The following is an 18,632-nucleotide window of genomic DNA, read 5'->3' as shown; positions in this document are numbered from 1 at the left end:
TTTTCAATCAAAGGTTAGAACAACAAATCACCGATTGATAATTGACATGGCCTGGTCTGGGCTTCAGGTGGTGGGATTCCGATCTGCCTTTTGACATAGACAACTTTTTATTTACAACACCCTACAACTTTTTAGAAGATATCTTTCTGCACCTGGCACGCTTTTTCATGTCGCAAAAAGGCACGAGTTGTCAGCAGAGAATTAAAATGATCATCTATATCTCTAGTGTATGGCCATCTGAGGTGGTCCACACAGTCCTCTTGGGTACGAATAAGGCCATATAGTAGAGGGAACAAGTAATTCATATAATAAGAAGTAGTTATTAGTAAACAGCATATTGAGAAATGTCGACTGAATGAACATAGTCCTTCCTGAAAGAAGATGATGACCACTCGTTTCATATGTTAGCCACCTTGATTTCTTATGTAGTTTTTTACGCTCACATAGACTAAATAAAGCGTGTAAATAAAGCCTTGCATTAGAGATAAATACTTTCCATAACATATATTAGAAATGTGTTCGATAAATGCTCATCTCGCATCAGTTGATAAAGATGTAAATGAGTACATGATGAAAATGGAGGTAAAACAATATTTTATATCTATGTATAATACAAATGATAAAACCTACAAAACATTTCCAACAGGAAACGGGCATCATAGTAAAAAACCATCGTTGCTAAGCTTATTCATCAGGAGAAATGTAAGCCCTGAGATTTGTGCCAATAGGTAAAATAGTTTTGTTTGCTGAAGTGATTTATGTGAAAGTTAGAGGGAGGTCAGTGAGAAGTGACCAGGACTTCCAGCTGCTAGCCTGACAGTATATTAGTACATTCTCCTGCAAAGGGCTCTATCCTTTTTCCCAGCTAAATTACTTTGCTTAGCAGAACATGACTAACTGCACCATGGGGCATCAAACCCATGCTAGGCAGCAAGCCAGGGGGAAAAAAGAGATTCACTATTAATTTGTTATAGAAACAATATATCTGAGCGGAGTATTAAATGAAAAATGGTGTTGCTGTATTGTTATAAAATTGTGGGGAAAAATCAAATGCAAGCTCTCAGGCACTAAGCTTGAAAAATCCTAAATTGTTTTATTTGCACCCCCTGTGCGACCTTTCCATCCAGAAAAGTCGTCGTCGTTGTTGTTGTTTTTTTGCACATAACAAATGCTGTAAATTTTAAAGAAAAAGTATGAGCAAATGAATGAAGATTTCTTTGGCCGTGGTATAGTAGATAATGCCGAGATTCTGGAGGTGGAATTTATCAATTGAATTGCGCCATTTTTGGAAGAAGCTAAATGAAAAAGAGAGAAGTATTTCTTTTTAGAAGAAGTGTTCCAAAAATTTATTAAATGTTATTGACACCAATTTTAATAAATGTGGGCTTTTAGTATTACTTGGTATATTGCAGACTAGTGGAGAAAGGCGATAAATTGCAGTGACTTTTCTTTGTCGTCATATAAGAGTTATGGTTTAAGGTTTAGACCATGTGTTTTAGCATGTATCCAAGCAAACAAGAAGGCAAAAGATTGTCTTTTGTCTTCTCTGTCATCACAATTGTAAACTATTTGATCTTAACAGGAAAATATATTAGAAGATGAGAACCAATATGTCTTTGCCTTTGTGTTAGTAATGAAAATCAGAAATATTGTTTCAACAGACTATTTTTTATATGACTGTATTTTTAGAACATTTCTCATAGTATAACAAGAACACCAGAAAAGATGTATCAAGCCATACATTATATCGGACATCAGATAATTATACAAAAAAACCTTTAGAGGAAATAGTGTAATGGTTGATCTTTGTAATCCAAGTTTTTTTTTACATTAAGCATTATATAAAGGATAATATACACTATGCACAGAATACACAATATAATACCATATGTACATAATATAAAGAACTACTAGAATACATAATGTACAGGAGTACATGGGTGGGGATAGATAAATAAGGAGGTGATGTCTCCATATCCATATGGGAAGAGCCGTATTCATCAAGATGGATTTAAGCTCTGATTTTTCATATTTTAACATTTCCCATGTAAACCAAGGGTTGGCCCATTGAATTAAGGCAATCTACTTTTGATAACTCTGCATTATAGTAAAATATTCCATGACTCTTACATCCTGTATGTGGGTGTATATTTCTATGAGGGAAAGATGGGTTCGCTGTGTCCATTTCTTTGCCGTCAAACACCTTGCCGCCACAGTAATATGTAAGAATAATTTAAAATATCTTACAGCCCAATTTAATTCAGACTTTGTTGAATAAAATACAACTTAGGTTTTAGGTAAAGACGAGAACCCATTACATCAAAAACTAGCTATGGCATCTCTGTCTTGAAATTTTTAATCAGAAAGCATGACCAAAAAAACTAGGGCAGGTGCCATCTGCAGCACATTTTTGAGAGAAATGGGTTTAATGTATGCAGTTAACCTGGGATTTTGAAAGCTTATGTGGGTTTTCTTTGTAAATTGAGCATGCAGATGTTTTAAGCTGTTTTATTCCAAATTGCTTTCCATTCTTCTGGGGCAAACTGTTCACCTGCGAACAAGCATCACCTATCCGTATATGGTTGTCTAATAGGTCCCCTTCCATCAGGATGTATTAGAATAACATCCGTTTCAGAGATTAAAGGGGTTGTTCACTAGTCGGACAACCCCTTCTCAATTACTATATTCCCCCATATAAAATAACAGCCTACAGTGGGTACGGAAAGTATTCAGACACCTTTAAATTTTTTACTCTTTGTTTCATTGCAGCCATTTGGTAAATTCTAAAAAGTTCATTTTTTTTCTCATTAAAGTAGACTCTCCACCCCATCTTGACTGAAAAAAAACAGAAATGTAGAAATTTTTGCAAATTTATTAAAAAAGAAAAACTCAAATACCACATGGTCATAAGTATTCAGACCCTTTGCTCAAACACTCATATTTAAGTCACATGCTGTCCATTTCCTTGTGATCCTCCTTGAGATGGTTCTACTCCTTCATTGGAGTCCAGCTGTGTTTAATTAAACTGATAGGACTTGATTTGAAAAGGCACATGCCTGTCTATATAAGACCTCACAGTGCATGTCAGACCAAATGAGGATCATGAGCTCAAAGGAACTGCCCAAGGAGCTCAGAGACAGAATTGTGGCAAGGCACAGATCTGGCCAAGGTTCTAAAAGAATGTCTGCATCACTCAAGGTTCCTAAGAGCACAGTGGCCTCCATAATCCTTAAATGGAAGAAGTTTGGGACCACCAGAAGTCTTCCTAGACCTGGCCGTCCAGCCAAACTGAGCAATCGTGGGAGAAGAGCCTTGGTGAGAGAGGTAAAGAAGAACCCCAAGATCACTGTGGCTGAGCTCCAGAGATGCAGTCGAGAGATGGGAGAAAGTTCCACAAAGTCAACTATCACTGCAGCCCTCCACCAGTCGGGCCTTTATGGCAGGGTGGCCCGACGGAAGCCTCTCCTCAGTGCAGGACATGAAAGCCCGCATAGAGTTTGCTCAAAAACATATGAAGGACTCCCAGGCTATGAGAAATAAGATTCTCTGGTCTGATGAGACGAAGATAGAACTTTTTGGTGATAATTCTAACCGGTATGTGTGGAGAAAACTAGGCACTGCTCGCCATCTGCCCAATACAATCCCAACAGTGAAACATGGTGGTGGCAGCATCATGCTATGGGGGTGTTTTTCAGCTGTAGGGACAGGATGACTGGTTGCAATTAAAGGAAGCATGAATGTGGCCAAGTACAGAGATATCCTGGATGAAAACCTCTTCCAGAGTGCTCTGGACCTCAGACTCGGCAGAAGGTTCATCTTCCAACAAGACAATGACCCCTAAGCACACAGCTAAAATAACAAAGAAGTGGCTTCAGAACAACTCTGTGACTATTCTTGACTGGCCCAGCCAGAGCCCTGACCTAAACCCAATTGAGCATCTCCGCAGAGACCTGAAAATGTCTGTCCACCAATGTTCACCATCCAATCTGACGGAACTGGAGAGGATCTGCAAGGATGAATTGCAGAGGATCCCCAAATCCAGGTGTGAAAAACTTGTTGCATCATTCCCAAGAAGACTCATGGCTGTGCTAGGTCAAAGGGTGCTTCTACTCAATACTGAGCAAAGGGTCTGAATACTTATGACCATGTGATATTTCAGTTTTTCTTTTTTAATAAATTTGCAAAAATTTCTACATTTCTGTTTTTTTTCAGTCAAGATGGGGAGCAGAGTGTACTTTAATGAGAAAAAAAATGAAGTTTTAGAATTTACCAAAATGGCTGTAATGAAACAAAGAGTGAAAAATTTAAAGGGGTCTGAATACTTTCCGTACCCACTGTATATTCACCTCCGGTGCCAGTGCCATTCCAGCAATGATGGCACTGGGTCTCCTGGGGCTCACATGACATTATTATGCCACGTGAGTCCTGCAGCCATTCAGCGGCCGATTCATTCTCACTTCCAGGTATGTGTCTCAGGCATGGATTTATGTTGTGTGACCAAGTTACGATGCTGCAAATGCAGCATAAATAGTAAAAAAATAAAAATGTTGAAAAATAAAAAAAACAATATACTCACCTTCCGATGGCCCCCGGTCTCCACTACAGTGCGTCCGGTGTCTTCGGCGGCTCGCTGTGCTCTAAAAAGGACCTTCAATCACGTCATTTAGTCATGTAACAGGTCACGCGACCGCCGATGTCAGTGGTCGCGTGACCTGTCACATGACTAAATGACATCATGGAAGGTCCTTTTATACTACCGCGAGCAGCCGAAGAGCCAGCAGCGCCGCCGGGAGCAGACAGGGGGCCATCAGAAGGAGTGAGTGCAGTAGTTGCTACATTGTAGTTTAATAAAGGGGAATAGGATCACCATGGGACCCATAGACTGCTGCAACAAAAAGTCACAGTGTGACCCCACTCACCTGCATTATGTAGCAATGTTGCAGCTGCACCAGCCTTAACTAGACACCCAGAAAATGTGTTGTTTATTATTATGTATGTTAGTAAAGTAATATCAAACTGCAATGTACAGTATGAATGCTATTTGCAATGTTATCCGTCCCATTGGTGAAGAGTATTGAAACACTGATTGATCATAGTGAAATTGACCAGCTTAAGAATCAATGTAACATTTCTACAACTCTCCCCTCAATGCCACACGTGGCTCTCAGATCCAATAGAAGAGTTTTGTTAATATTTGGCAAAGTAATACTAATTTCCAAGAAATATTCAGACCCTCACTGTGCTGTCATGGAATCTGCTATGTGTATTCAAGGATATCTCCAAATCCTCTATAACAACATCCAAAACAAAGAAAGGAACACAAAGCGGTGGAAGTTTTCCTCCATTATTACCTTATATATCCATCTTCCAAGTGACAACATAATATACCGTACTGCTGTACGAACAGCTCTACCCTCACCTACTCTGTATCCTCACCCATCCCTAGACTGTGAGCCCTCGCGGGCAGGGTCCTCTCTCCTCCTGTACCAGTCGCTGACTTGTATTGTTCATAATTATTGTACTTGTTTTGTATTATGGATACCCCTTTTCACATAATAATAATAAATAATAACAATATAAATTACAGAAAAAAGAAACCTGATATTCACCCTGATCAAGCAGTAATTATTGAGTCTTACAGAAGATCCTCATCCACTCCGTGACACAGTAACATTGGTGGGTGGTAGGAGAGAAAGTTTTAACATGGAACACAACACACCATCTTGATACAAGTTTTCTATATAATATATATATATATTTCTATATAATATAATATTGCAGGAAAACTTTCACCGCTTTGTGTTCTTATTTTTGTTTTGGAAAGTAATAGTAATCACAGTATGGATACTATTCACATCTTTTCTGATACTGTAGGCTCGTTATGTTCTTCATTGGCTTTAGTAAAAATGTTTGTGTAAAGGGTTCATCTGCAGACAAAGGGGACATTGGTTGCAGAAAAGAAGCAACAAAAAACATTTGAGCCACTTGCTGTCATGCAGCAGTTTCAGTAAAAAACGGCCATATCACAGACAGGTCACATGCAAGTCTCATGTGCATTGATGTGTATATAGATGAAAAGTCACATCCAACCTGCGACCAAACACATAATAGTGTTAGATTTTGTATCGGTCAGGTTTCCATTGTTCCACAGTAGCAGAGTCTGCTGTACGGTTCTGTATTGTGTTGGAAAATGAACTTAGCAGAATATGGATCAGTCATGTTCCTCATAGATCTGGTAAGAATAGTCTATGATACCAGTAAATGAAACGCCTGACTCATAATTTTGCACACATTATTATTATTAATATAGCGCCATTGATTCCATGGTGCTGTACATGAGAAGGGGTTACCTACCAAATACAGATATCACTTACATTAAATGAACTAACACTGATAAACTGGTACAGAGGGAAGACGACCCTGCCCTTGTGGGCTTACATTCTGCAGGGTGATGGGGAAGGAGACAGTAGGTTGGGGGGTTGCAGCAGCTCTGATGTTGGTGAGGCAGCTGCTCTGGTAGTGGTGAGTCGGCACCGTGGCCACTGAATGTTGTAAGCTTTCTTGAAGAAATGGATTTTCAGATTCTGTCTGAAGGATCCGAATGTGGCAGATAATCGGACGTGTTGGGGCACAGAATTCCTGAGGATGGGGGATATTCGGGAGAAATCTTGTAGGAGATTGGGTGAGGAACGAATAAGTGTGGAGGATAGTAGGTGGTCTTGGGAGAACCGGAGAATACGTGAGGGAATATATCAAGAGATTAGTTCAGAGATGTACAGAGGAAAAAGTTTATGGATGGCTTTGTAGGTCAGTGTTAATAGTTTGAAATGGATACGTTGCAAAGGGGGGTAGCAGAGGAGTAGCGAGGAGAGAGATGAACTAGGCGGGCAGCAGAGTTAAGAACAGTCTGGAGAGGTGCAAAAGTGTTAGCAGGTAGGCTACAGAGTAGGATGTTGCAGTAGTCGAGGTGGGAGATGATGAGGGCATGCACAAGCAGTTTAGTAGATTGAGGGTTAGGAAAGGACAGATTCTGGAAATATTTTTGAGCTGGAGGAGACAGGAGGTGGCTAGAGGTTGGGTATGCGGTTTGAAGGACAGAGCAGGGTCAAGGGTTACTCCGAGGCAGCGAATTTCCTGTACAAGGGAAAGCTTAGTGTCATTTATTGTGATAGATAGATCAGATACATAATATGGAGGAAAGATGATGAGTTCAGATTTACACACATATCTTTACCCTTTAAGGAATGTTTTAATCCAGTCCTGTTAACACCTACGGTCTATTTAGAGACCACTTGAAGAGTTTGGTAAGAAAAAAGTGTGATTTTGCTAAATAATCTGGGATAGATGATTTTTTTCATCGCAGTCTAAGCCTCTGCTCCCTTCTTCTGTGTTTGGTACAGATGAATGATATCATTGCCACGCTGAGGGATTCCAACCTGAAGCTCACGCTTGCATTTGGAATTGGAATGCATCATGCCGGCTTACATGAAAGGGACCGTAAAACAGTGGAGGAGCTGTTTGTTAACTGCAAGATCCAGGTATGTCACTTCCAGAGATTGGCCTGTGATTGACTTGATAGTAAGCTTTTATTTTTCTTACATTGTGTTTCCATATCTCACAGGTTCTTATTGCAACCAGTACATTGGCATGGGGTGTTAATTTCCCTGCTCACCTGGTTATCGTGAAGGGCACTGAATTCTATGATGGGAAAACAAGAAGATATGTGGATTATCCTATCACAGGTATTGTAAAAGGCATAACTGCATAATTACACTGGGGGCCCATTGCCCTAAATAATGGTTCAGGAGACCTGAAACTATATACAACGCATTGTGAAAATAGTTGGCCCCCTTGAACTTTTCTACCTTTTGCCACATTTCTGGCTTCAAACCTAAAGATATAAAATTCTAATTTTTTGGGGAAGAATCAACAACAAGTGGGACACAATCGTGAAGTGGAACAAAATTTATTGGATATTTTAAACTTTTTTTAAAAAATAAACAATGAAAAGTGGCGCTTGCAATATTATTCAGCCCCCTTGAGTTAATACTTTGTAGCGCCACCTTTTTGCTGCGATTACAGCTGCAAGTCGCTTGGGGTATGTCTCTATCAGTTTTGCACATCGAGAGGCTGAAATTCTTGCCCATTCTTCCTTGCAAAACAGCTCAAGCTCATTGAGGTTGGATGGAGGGCATTTTTGAACAGCAGTTTTCAGCTCTTTCCACAGATTCTCGATTGCATTCAGGTCTGGACTTTGACTTGGCCATTCTAACACCTGGATACATTTATTTTTGAACCATTTCATTGTAGATTTTGCTTTATGTTTGGGATCATTGTCTTGTTGGAAGATAAATCTCTGTCCCAGTCTCAGGTCTTTTGCAGACTCCAACAGGTTTTCTACCAGAATGGTCCTGTATTTGGCTCCGTCCATCTTCCCATCAATTTTAAACATCTTCCCTGTCCCTGCTGAAGAAAAGCAGGCCCAAACAATGATGCTGCCACCACCATGTTTGACAGTGGGAATGGTGTTTTGAGGGTGATGAGCTGTGTTGCTTTTACGCCAAACATATCGTTTTGCATTGTGGCCAAAAAGTTTGATTTTGGTTTCATCTGACCAGACCACCTTATTCCACATGTTTGGTGTGTCTCCCAGGTGGCTTGTGCCAAACTTCAATCAAAACTTTGTATGGATATCTTTGAGAAATGGCTTTCTTCTTGCCACTCTTCCATAAAGGCCAGATTTGTGTGGTGTACGACTGATTGTTGTCTTATGGACAGACTCTCCCACCTCAGCTGTAGATCTCTGCAGTTCATCCAGAGTGATCATGGGCCTTTTGGCTGCATCTCTGATCAGTCTTCTCCTTGTTCGAGATGAAAGTTTAGAGGGACGGCTGGGTCTTGGTAGATTTGCAGTGGTCTGATACTCCTTCCATTTCAATATGATCGCTTGCACAGTGCTCCTTGAGATGTTTAAAACTTGGGAAATCTTTTTGTATCCAAATCCGGCTTTAAACTTCGCCACAACAGTATCTCTGCCCTGCCTGGTGTGTTCCTTGGTCTTCATGATGCTCTCTGCGCTTGAAACAGAACCCTGAGACTATCACAGAGCAGGTGCATTTATACGAAGACTTGATTACACACAGGTGGATTCTATTCATCATTACCAGTCATTTAGGACAACATTGGATCATTCAGAGATCCTCACTGAACTTCTGGAGTGAGTTTGCTGCACTGAAAGTAAAGGGGCCGAATAATATTGCACGCCCCACTTTTCATTTTTTTTTATTTTTTTTTTAAAGTTTAAAATATCCAGTAAATTCCGTTCCACTTCACGATTGTGTCCCACTTGTTGTTGATTCTTCCCCAAAAAAATAGAATTTTATATCTTTATGTTTGAAGCCAGAAATGTGGCAAAATGTAGAAAAGTTCAAGGGGGCCAAATACTTTCACAATGCACTGTATATTGGCTGTGTGTAGGCACACTTATGTTGTTACACACATAACGCCATTCCCCGGCATCTTCTCTGTCAGTCCCTTCTCTGGCTCCCCATTGCCCGAGACTCCAGTTCAAATCCCTAACCATGGCATACAAAGCCATCCACAACCTGTCTCCTCCATACATCTGTGACCTAGTCTCCCGGTACATACCTGCACACAACCTCCGATCCTCACAAGATCTCCTTCTCTACTCCCGTCTTATCTCCTCTTCCCACAATCGCATGCAAGATTTTTCCCGTGCATCCCCCCCTACTCTGGAACTCTGTACCCCAGCATATCAGAGTCTCACCTACCGTGGAAACCTTCAAAAGGAACCTGAAGACCCACCTCTTCCGACAAGCCTGCAACCTGCAGTAACCCTCGCTCCAGCACACCACTGCACGACCAGCTGTACCCTCACCTACTGTATCCTCACCCATCCCTTGTAGATTGTGAGCCCTCGCGGGCAGGGTCCTCTCTCCTCCTGTGCCAGTCGGTGACCCCTTTTCACATGTAAAGCGCCACGGAATAAATGGCATTATAATAATTAATAATAATGGTAATCATGCTATATATCGCTATTAAAGGGAGTCTGTCAGCATAAAATGACTGTTGAAACCAAGCACGAGTGCTCACTGCACCCTTGGTGTGTCTAAGCAGTTCAGTTCACCTTCCTGCCTACTTGTTTTGCACCCATCTCCACCCTCCTCTTCCTTGATTGACAGTTCTGGCTTTATAGGAGCCAGAGATAGTTGGTGGGAAGGTGCACTTAAATGTTTGGCCACGCCGAGGGTGCATTGATCACCTGTGCTGTGTTTGAAATGTCAATGTGTGCTTATACACTCCCTTTAAGTATGTGCATTGTATCTTATATACAGATCATACACAACCTGACATAATATTGAATGGAAAATCTAGCCAAGTTACCCTTCTATATGATACAAACTTGTGAGAACCACATATTGATGAATTATGTGATCTCACACTTCTATTGTGTAGTGTCTTTCAAACTAACTGACATGACATTCCCTTAAATTTATATCTCCAGCATTGCCCCAATTCATAATATGTCACAGCTAATGGCAATATTGATTGATTCAGACATGTATATGTTTAGTTGTATAGTTCTTATAATTGATATACACGGTCACATTTACAGGTTGGGTATTGCTTTTTTATTAGATGTGTTGCAAATGATGGGCCGAGCCGGGAGACCTCAGTTTGATGACCAAGGCAAAGCGGTCATCCTAGTCCATGATATAAAAAAAGATTTCTACAAGAAGTTCCTGTATGAACCATTCCCTGTTGAATCTAGGTAAGGAAAGCCATATATATATATATATATGTGTGTGTGTGTGTGTGTATATATGTATAGATATGTGTGTGTGTGTATATATATATAGATATAGATAGATATGTAAATATATACATTGTTTATTTATTTTATTTTACTCACTTATTTAGCGCCATTAATTCCACAGCGCTTTAAAGACATTATCGGCACTGTCCCCATTGGTCCTCACAATCTACATTCTCTATCAGTATGTCTTTGGTGTGTGGGAGGAAACCAGAGAACCCGGAGGAAACCCGCGCAAACATGGGGAGAACATACAAACTCCTTGCAGATGTTGTCCTTGGTGGGATTTGAATCCAGGACCCCAGCGCTGCAAGGCTGCAGTGCAAACCACTGAGCCACTTTGTTCATGTTAATCATTATTTTTCTTTATTTTGCAATAGTAGTTGCTGGAAATTTATAAAATGTGCCTTCCTGGATTCATCACTAAAATTCATGAGAAGTTCAATGCTTGAAAAGTGAATTCATAAGGGAGCTTGAAGGTGAAGAACTCCCTGATGAATACTCAAAGTGACAGCCTACTGTTTTCCCCATAGTTGTCGTATCATTAGCATAGGCTTAAAATACATAATATAACTATGCTTTTAAGCAACAATTAATGTTAGATGTTAAATCTACATGAAATGTTGAGTAGTACTAAGCAGTTTGCTTTGCTACCATTCTCACTTACTAATTTTCGTTACATTGTGTTATTCTCAATTTACAGCTGCTTTCACAAAATTAGAATATCATCAAAAAGTTAATTTATTTCAGTTCTTCAATACAAAAAGTGAAACTCATATATTATATAGAGTCATTACAGAGTGATCTACTTCAAGTGTTTATTTCTGTTAATGTTGATGATTATGGCTTACAGCCAATGAAAACACAAAAGTCATTATCTCAGTAAATTAGAATAATTAACAAAAAACACCTGCAAAAGCTTCCTACTCGTTTAAAAAGGTCCCTTTGTCTGTTTCAGTAGGCTCCACAATCATGGGGAAGACTGCTGACTTAACAGATGTCCAGAAGGCAGTCATTGACACACTCCACAAGGAGGGTAAGCCTCAAAAGGTCATTGCTAAAGAAGCTGGCAGTTCACAGAGTGCTGTATCCAAGCATATTAATGGAAAGTTGAGTGGAAGGAAAAATTGGTAAAAATTAGGGAACAAGCTACCGGGATAACCGCAGCCTTGAAAGGATTGTTAAGAAAAGGCCATTCAAAAATTTGGGGGAGATTCGCAAGGAGTGGATTTCTGCTGGAGTCATTGCTTCAAAAGCCACCACACACAGATGTATCGAGGACATGGGCTACAAGTGTCACATTCCTTCTGTCAAGCCACTCATGACCAATAGACAACGTCAGAAGCATCTTACCTGGGCCAAGGAGAAAAAGGCCGGGACTGTTGCTCAGTGGTCCAAGGTGTTGTTTTCAGATGAAAGTAAATTTTGCATTTCATTTGGAAATCAAGGTCCCAGAGCCTGGAGAAAGAGTGGAGAGGCCACAATCCAAGCTGCTTGAGGTCTAGTGTGAAGTTTCCACAATCAGTGATGGTTTGGGGAGCCATGTCATCTGCTGGTGTAGGTCCACTCTGTTTTATTAAGACCAAAGTCAGCGCAGCCATCTACCAGTAAAGTTTAGAGCACTTCATGCTTCCCTCTGCCGACCAGCTTTTTGGAGATGGAAATTTCATTCTCCAGCAGGACTTGGCACCTGTCCACACTGCCAAAAGTATCAATACCTGGTTTACACACAACAGTATCACTGTGCTTGATTGGCCAGCAAACTCACCTGACCTTAACCCCATAGAGAATCTATGGGGTATTGTCAAGAGGAAGATGAGAGACACCAGACCAAACAATGCAGACGAGCTGAAGGCTGCTATCAAAGCAAAATGGGCTTCCATAACACCTCAGCAGTGTCACAGGCTGATCGCCTCCATGCCACGCCGCATTGATGCAGTAATTGATGCAAAAGGAGCCTTGACCAAGTATTGAGTGCATTTACTGAACATACATTTCAGTAGGACAACATTTCAGATTTTAAAAACATTTTTCAAGCTGTTGTTATAAAGTATTCTAATTTACTGAGATAATGACTTTTGTGTTTTCATTGGCTGTAAGCCATAATCATCAACATTAACAGAAATAAACACTTGGGATAGATCACTCTGTTTGTAATGACTATATAATATAGGAGTTTCACTTTTTGTATTGAAGAACTGAAATAAATTAACTTTTTGATGATATTCTAATTTTGTGAGAAGCACCTGTATGTTCAAACCTAAATTTCTAATTCTGATGCTTTCTTGCCTTCAGAGCGGATTGAATATTGGAAGCTCAGATGACTTTAATGGTAGCGTTATGTTTGTGAGTCACATTTCTGACAACAAGTGGAGATAAGGTGTTCTCTGTTTTCAAGGGCAACACCACCATTTTTAAAGCAATTATTTCTAAGTATAAAATGCCAAAAAATAAGTAAAAAGTGGTTGAAAGTTCATAAGATTTTAGGTAGAGTAAGAGCTTGGATCTTCATAGACTATAATTTGTTTCTTAGAAGTGGATGCATGCTTGATATTATTGATTAGGGTTACTCAGGTGTGATTTATGTGTGCCTTTTTTGTAGTTTGCTGGAAGTTCTGTCTGACCATTTAAATGCAGAGATTGCTGCTGGAACCATTACTTCAAAACAGGATGCAATGGATTATATCACATGGACCTACTTCTTCCGTCGACTTTTGATGAATCCGAGGTGAAATATTTTTTATTTATTTTTGTTTATTGAATGGTAGGATTCATTTTCCAAGTCTCTTTCAGTAAATATGCCATTGCCATAAGAGACAATTCTTGCCATTTTTTTAGTTTGTTCTGCAACATACAGTAGACGTATTACCCCAGACCCTTTTTATCTGTTACTACTGTTGAAATAAAACCTTAATAAAATATATTGATACATCTCATAGCTGCAGGAAACAGAGTACAGAGCAGAACACCACAGCTCCGTCAGCCTGCACAGTATGGCCGATCAGCTTCTATTCTGGGCAGTATGTGTATGGCATTTTCATGAGGCTCATCATTGCTCCTATCAGATTTTTGAGATGGCTAATGTGCTAGCCATAATTTATTGCTTTTTTTAGTAGGATAAAAAATAAAAATAGCCCAAAGGTTTCAAGGGGTTAACAGAATAGCTGATAAGTTTGATTGATATGATCCTGTTATTCAGACCCCGTGATTACCAGGAATGGTGTGCTAAGTAATAATAATAATCGTTATTTATATAGCACCAACATATTCCGCAGCGCTTTACAATGCAGAGGTTCATACACAACAGTCATATGTAACATAGCTAAAGATAATACAATAATTAAAACAAAAATAATGACGACTCTGCTCGTAAGAGCTTACAATCTACAATGAGGTGGGGGTGACACAAAGTACAGGGGCTTATTTACAATGATGGTCCAGCCATCTTGTGGGGGGGATGAGGGATAGATAAAGGCTGCATGAGCTCATCACCAGCCAGTATTTGTAGTGCTTTTGGGTTCGGTGGAATTTGGTGGAGACTTATGTTTGGAGTAATAATGAATGGGCTATAAAAATATAAAAGGACTTTGATTAGGGAACATGATAGACCACCCTAAACAGGTGTGATTTTAGGGAGCGCCTAAAACTGTGGTTGTGGTTCGTCCTAATTTCTTGGGGTAGAGCATTCCAAAGAATAGATGCAGCTTGGGAGAAGTCTTGGAGCCGGAAGTGGGAGGTATGGATTAGTGCGGATGTTACTCGAAAGTCACTTACGGAGCTTAGAGAACTGGTAGGCCGATAAACAGAAATGAGGGAGGAGATGTAAGGGGATGCCGCACTGTGGAAAGCTTTGTGGGTGAGAACAAGCAATTTAAATTGGATCCTATAATGTATGGGCAGCCAGTTCAATGACTGGCACAGAGCGGAAGCATCCGAGTAACAATTAGCCAGATAGATGACCCTGTCTGCAGCTTTAAGGATGGACTCGAGACTGGAAAGTCGAGTGAGGGGGAGGCCGATTAATAGAAATTTACTGTAGTCAAGGCAGGAGTGGATCAGGGCAACAGTGAGGGTTTTTGTTGTTTCTGAGGTGAGAAAGAGGCGGATTCTAGAGATGTTCTTCAGGTGCAAGCGACAAGAGCGGGCAAGAGATTGTATATGGAAGGTAGATTGGTGTCAAACACAATGCCCAGACAGTTCTCCTGCTCGCTCGGAATTATTGTGGAGCCACACGGAGAGGGAGATGTCAGATTTAGGGAGGTGAGTAGATGGCGGGAGCAGAAGTTCAGTTTTGGAAAGTTTGAGTTTCAGATAGAGAGCAGACATGATGTTGGAAACTGTGGCCAGACAGTCACTGGTGTTCTGTAGTACAGTGGGATTAAGGTCAGGGAATGAGGTGTAAAGTTGTGTGTCATCAGCGTAAAGATGGTACTGAAAGCCAAATTTGCTGCTGGTCTGTCCAATTGGGGACGTGTAGAGAGAGAAGAGAAGAGGGCCAAGGACTGAACCCTGAGGAACCCCAATAGTGAGAGGAAGGGGTAAAGAAGTGGAGCCAGCGAAGGATACACTGAAAGAGCGGTCAGATAGGTAGGAGGAGAACCAGGAGAGAGCAGTGTCCTTTATACCGATTGCAAGGAGCATAGAGAGTAGGAGGTGGTGGTCAACGGTGTCGAGAGCTGCAGAGAGGACAAGAAGAATGAGCAAAGAGTAGTCACCGTTACGTTTTGCTGTCAGAAGGTCATTGGTCACTTTGATGAGTGCAGTTTCTGTAGAATGTAGGGAGTGGAAGCCGGACTGTGAAGGGTCTAGAAGAGATTGAATGGAGAGGTAACTGGTAAGGAGTACACCAGGCGCTCCCAGAGGTTAGAGATGAAGGGGAGATTGGAGACTGGTCTGTAGTTGTTTGTGCAGGAAGGGTCAAGAGAGGGCTTTTTTAATAATGGAGTAATGATGGAGTGTTTGAAGGAGGAGGGGAAGATACCAGAAGAGAGGGAGAGGTTGAAGATTTTAGTTAGGTGACTACCCTACTCCTCTTCACCCTAGTTGTTTGAATGAAATACTAGTCTTTGGAGCCCCGTCATTTATCGCCAATTACCATGTCTTCCTTGGGAAACTTTTTAGCCTCTGCTGTTTTTTATGTTTGGTTTAATTTCATTTAAGCTATTATTTTTTTTCAATCTGTGCTGATAAAGTATTAGGCAACATGCATATGACCATTATTAGAACGCTGTACAGAGCTATAATAAAGCACTTATAGACTTCTATAGGGCACTACTTAGCTCTGCAAGTTTCAAATTGCATTCTGAGAATTGCTCTGTAAAATTTGGTATGAAAACAACAGAAAAAAAGTGGTATGCTCTAACACAGTGTTCCCTAACTCCAGTCTTCAAGAGCCACCAACAGGTCATGTTTTCAGGATTTCCTTAGTATTACTCAGGTGATAATTGCATCAGCTGGACAGGCAAGAATTCCATCATCTGTGCAATACCAAGGAACTCCTGAAAGTATGGCCTGATGGTGGTTCTTGAGGATCGGAGTTGGGTGACACTTCATACCAAGGCATCTGTTAGTATTGCATCCAAGGTGAAATCACCATACAATATACATAGTTTCTAATCTGCCTTGTAAAGTGACCATTTGTTATGTGTTTCTTTTTTCATCTTTAAAGGGAATCTATCAGCAAGATCAGTCCCTCCCCAAATCACATATATGTCCATACAAGTCTTTGAAATGTAAATCCATTCACACCTTTATATCTTCTATCTGTTGCTGCATTCCCAATCAATTATCATTTTTATTCATATGCAAATGAGGTATAAAGTTCTCTGGGTGTGACAGAGAACTTAAGGATCCGCTGCCTACCCCAGGTTGTTTTCCCATCCCACACCAGCAGCTGTAGCTTGATTGATAGCTGATTTCCTTCCTTGGTGATTGATGTCACATAGGAAGTGAGATATCAATAAAGCTAAAAAGACTGGTGCTAGGTAGGAAAACAACCTGGAGAGGCAGTGGTTTCTGAAGTGCTCTGTCACACCTACAGCATTTATCGCCTCCTTTGCATATGAAACAGATAGAAGATATAAAAGTGCCAGTGGATTAACATTTCAAGACCTGTGTGCATATATATGCGGTCTGTGGGGTTCATCTTACTAACAGATTTCCTTAAACAAACTGATTAAAAATAGATGTCAAACAAGCCTGCTTTATAATACATGCCCCCCCCCCCCCCGTTATATGATGCCTACAAAAATAGTCCAAAATAAAAACAAATTGTTGACAAGAAATACACAACGCATACATTGTTGAAATGAATATGCCAATTAAAAGACATTTAATACAAAATAATAGCAAAAAACGCTGCAGTGTTGTATTGTAAAATAAAGAACCTAGCAATCCGTTTGTATTATATTTATATTGTTTTGTGCTGTGCATGTGCAGGCATCTAAGGGCTACATGTGTAGTGGGAGCTATGTCTTGCCTCTAATAAGGGGATTTAAGTGACATTGTTCGGAATCTACACATGACATATCCCTGTTTGCGCTCCCTGCTTTGTTGGTTATTTTCCAAATGTGTTGAGCCACAGTGCCCCATTGTCTGTGCAATGGATTCTTAAGTGAGTAATTGAGCGCCTGATTTGGAGGGTGTGGCTGCTGGCGGGGGGCCGCATCTATAGGAATGTCAGCACCACTTGCTGAATAGGCGGCTAATGAGGCTCACAGGAGGAGAGCTCCGTAACAGCCATTCCATTAAGTCACTACATGATTGGCTTTTTAGGAAAGTTCATTTACTTGTCATGTAGTCTTGAGAACTTTCTGGTGCGATCTAATGTAAGTAGATTGTTTCCCTAAGCTTGGATGACTATAGCAATTAGGTAACAATGGTGGAAGGTAAAGTGCTCTGCCACAGTATTCTCCTTATTCCAGACTTTTAGGCCTCATTCACACATCCGTGTTAAACACATACGTGAATAAATAGTACCGGTGTAAACAGTGTTTTGGATCAGTGTGTTATCAGTGTCATCCGTGTGTCTATTTTTTACTATCCGTGTTTTTCACGGATGGATAAATAAATTACAAAGCTTCTCCGATCCACCACAATGTTAAATGCGGACAGCACACGGACTGTACTCTGATGCCATCCATGTGCTGTATGTGTTCTTCACGGATTTTCACGGGGCCATAGACTTGTATTGCCACTTTTCATCCGTGATACCGGAAATAAGCGAACGTGTCTCAGTGAGTTTTGTAAGAACACATGATCCATTTAAAAACATGGTCATGTGAATAGCACCGTAGATTATAATGGGTACATGCTGTATCCGTGAAAAACAAGTATAGAACAGGTATGTGCAACACAGATGTGAAAATAGTAACATATTCATTTTTCCCTATTCCATACATAGAATCTATTTGCTTTGTAGCTGGGCGCTGTAGTGTGTCGGCGCTCACGGTCCTGGGACTGTGATGCGGTGGAATGACACATGATGCCAGGCGCCCAATCAGCACTGCTGCCACTGTCTCCACCTTCAGACAAATCAAACATAAAGAGGAAGCTAGAGCTACCGCTGATCTCTGACTTCCTCTTCTTGTTCAGTTCTACAGGAGGCGGGGACAGTGACTCTAGCGCTGATTGGGCACCGGGCATCACGTGTCATTCCACCGCATCACAGCCCGGGACCGCGAGTGCTGACACCACTGAAACGGCGGCAGCACAGGAGGGGAGTATAGTTTTTTTTATTTAATCAGGGCTGAACATTCAGTTCAAGAAGGGGTTGTCCTAGTAGTGGACAACCCCTTTA

The 18,632-nt window shown here is 40.7% G+C and overlaps 1 protein-coding gene across 2 annotated transcripts in view; it reads left to right on the top strand.

The window, feature by feature from the left end:
• ASCC3 (activating signal cointegrator 1 complex subunit 3) overlaps window positions 1-18,632 on the top strand; it is a 702,790-nt gene that overhangs the window by 574,477 nt on the left and 109,681 nt on the right. For both annotated transcript variants that reach the window (XM_073675761.1, XM_073675762.1), the window contains exons 31-34: window positions 7,401-7,538; window positions 7,622-7,742; window positions 10,660-10,792; window positions 13,437-13,562. In XM_073675761.1, coding sequence (XP_073531862.1) covers window positions 7,401-7,538; window positions 7,622-7,742; window positions 10,660-10,792; window positions 13,437-13,562 — 518 coding nt within the window. The remainder of the gene's footprint in view (window positions 1-7,400; window positions 7,539-7,621; window positions 7,743-10,659; window positions 10,793-13,436; window positions 13,563-18,632) is intronic.

Source organism: Phyllobates terribilis, unplaced genomic scaffold (genome assembly GCF_046119375.1).
Source record: "Phyllobates terribilis strain yellow unplaced genomic scaffold, ASM4611937v1 Scaffold_3__8_contigs__length_932513732, whole genome shotgun sequence".
Lineage (NCBI taxonomy): Eukaryota > Metazoa > Chordata > Amphibia > Anura > Dendrobatidae > Phyllobates > Phyllobates terribilis.
Note: the sequence above shows the minus strand (reverse complement) of the source record. Positions and strands in the feature narration are given on the sequence as shown.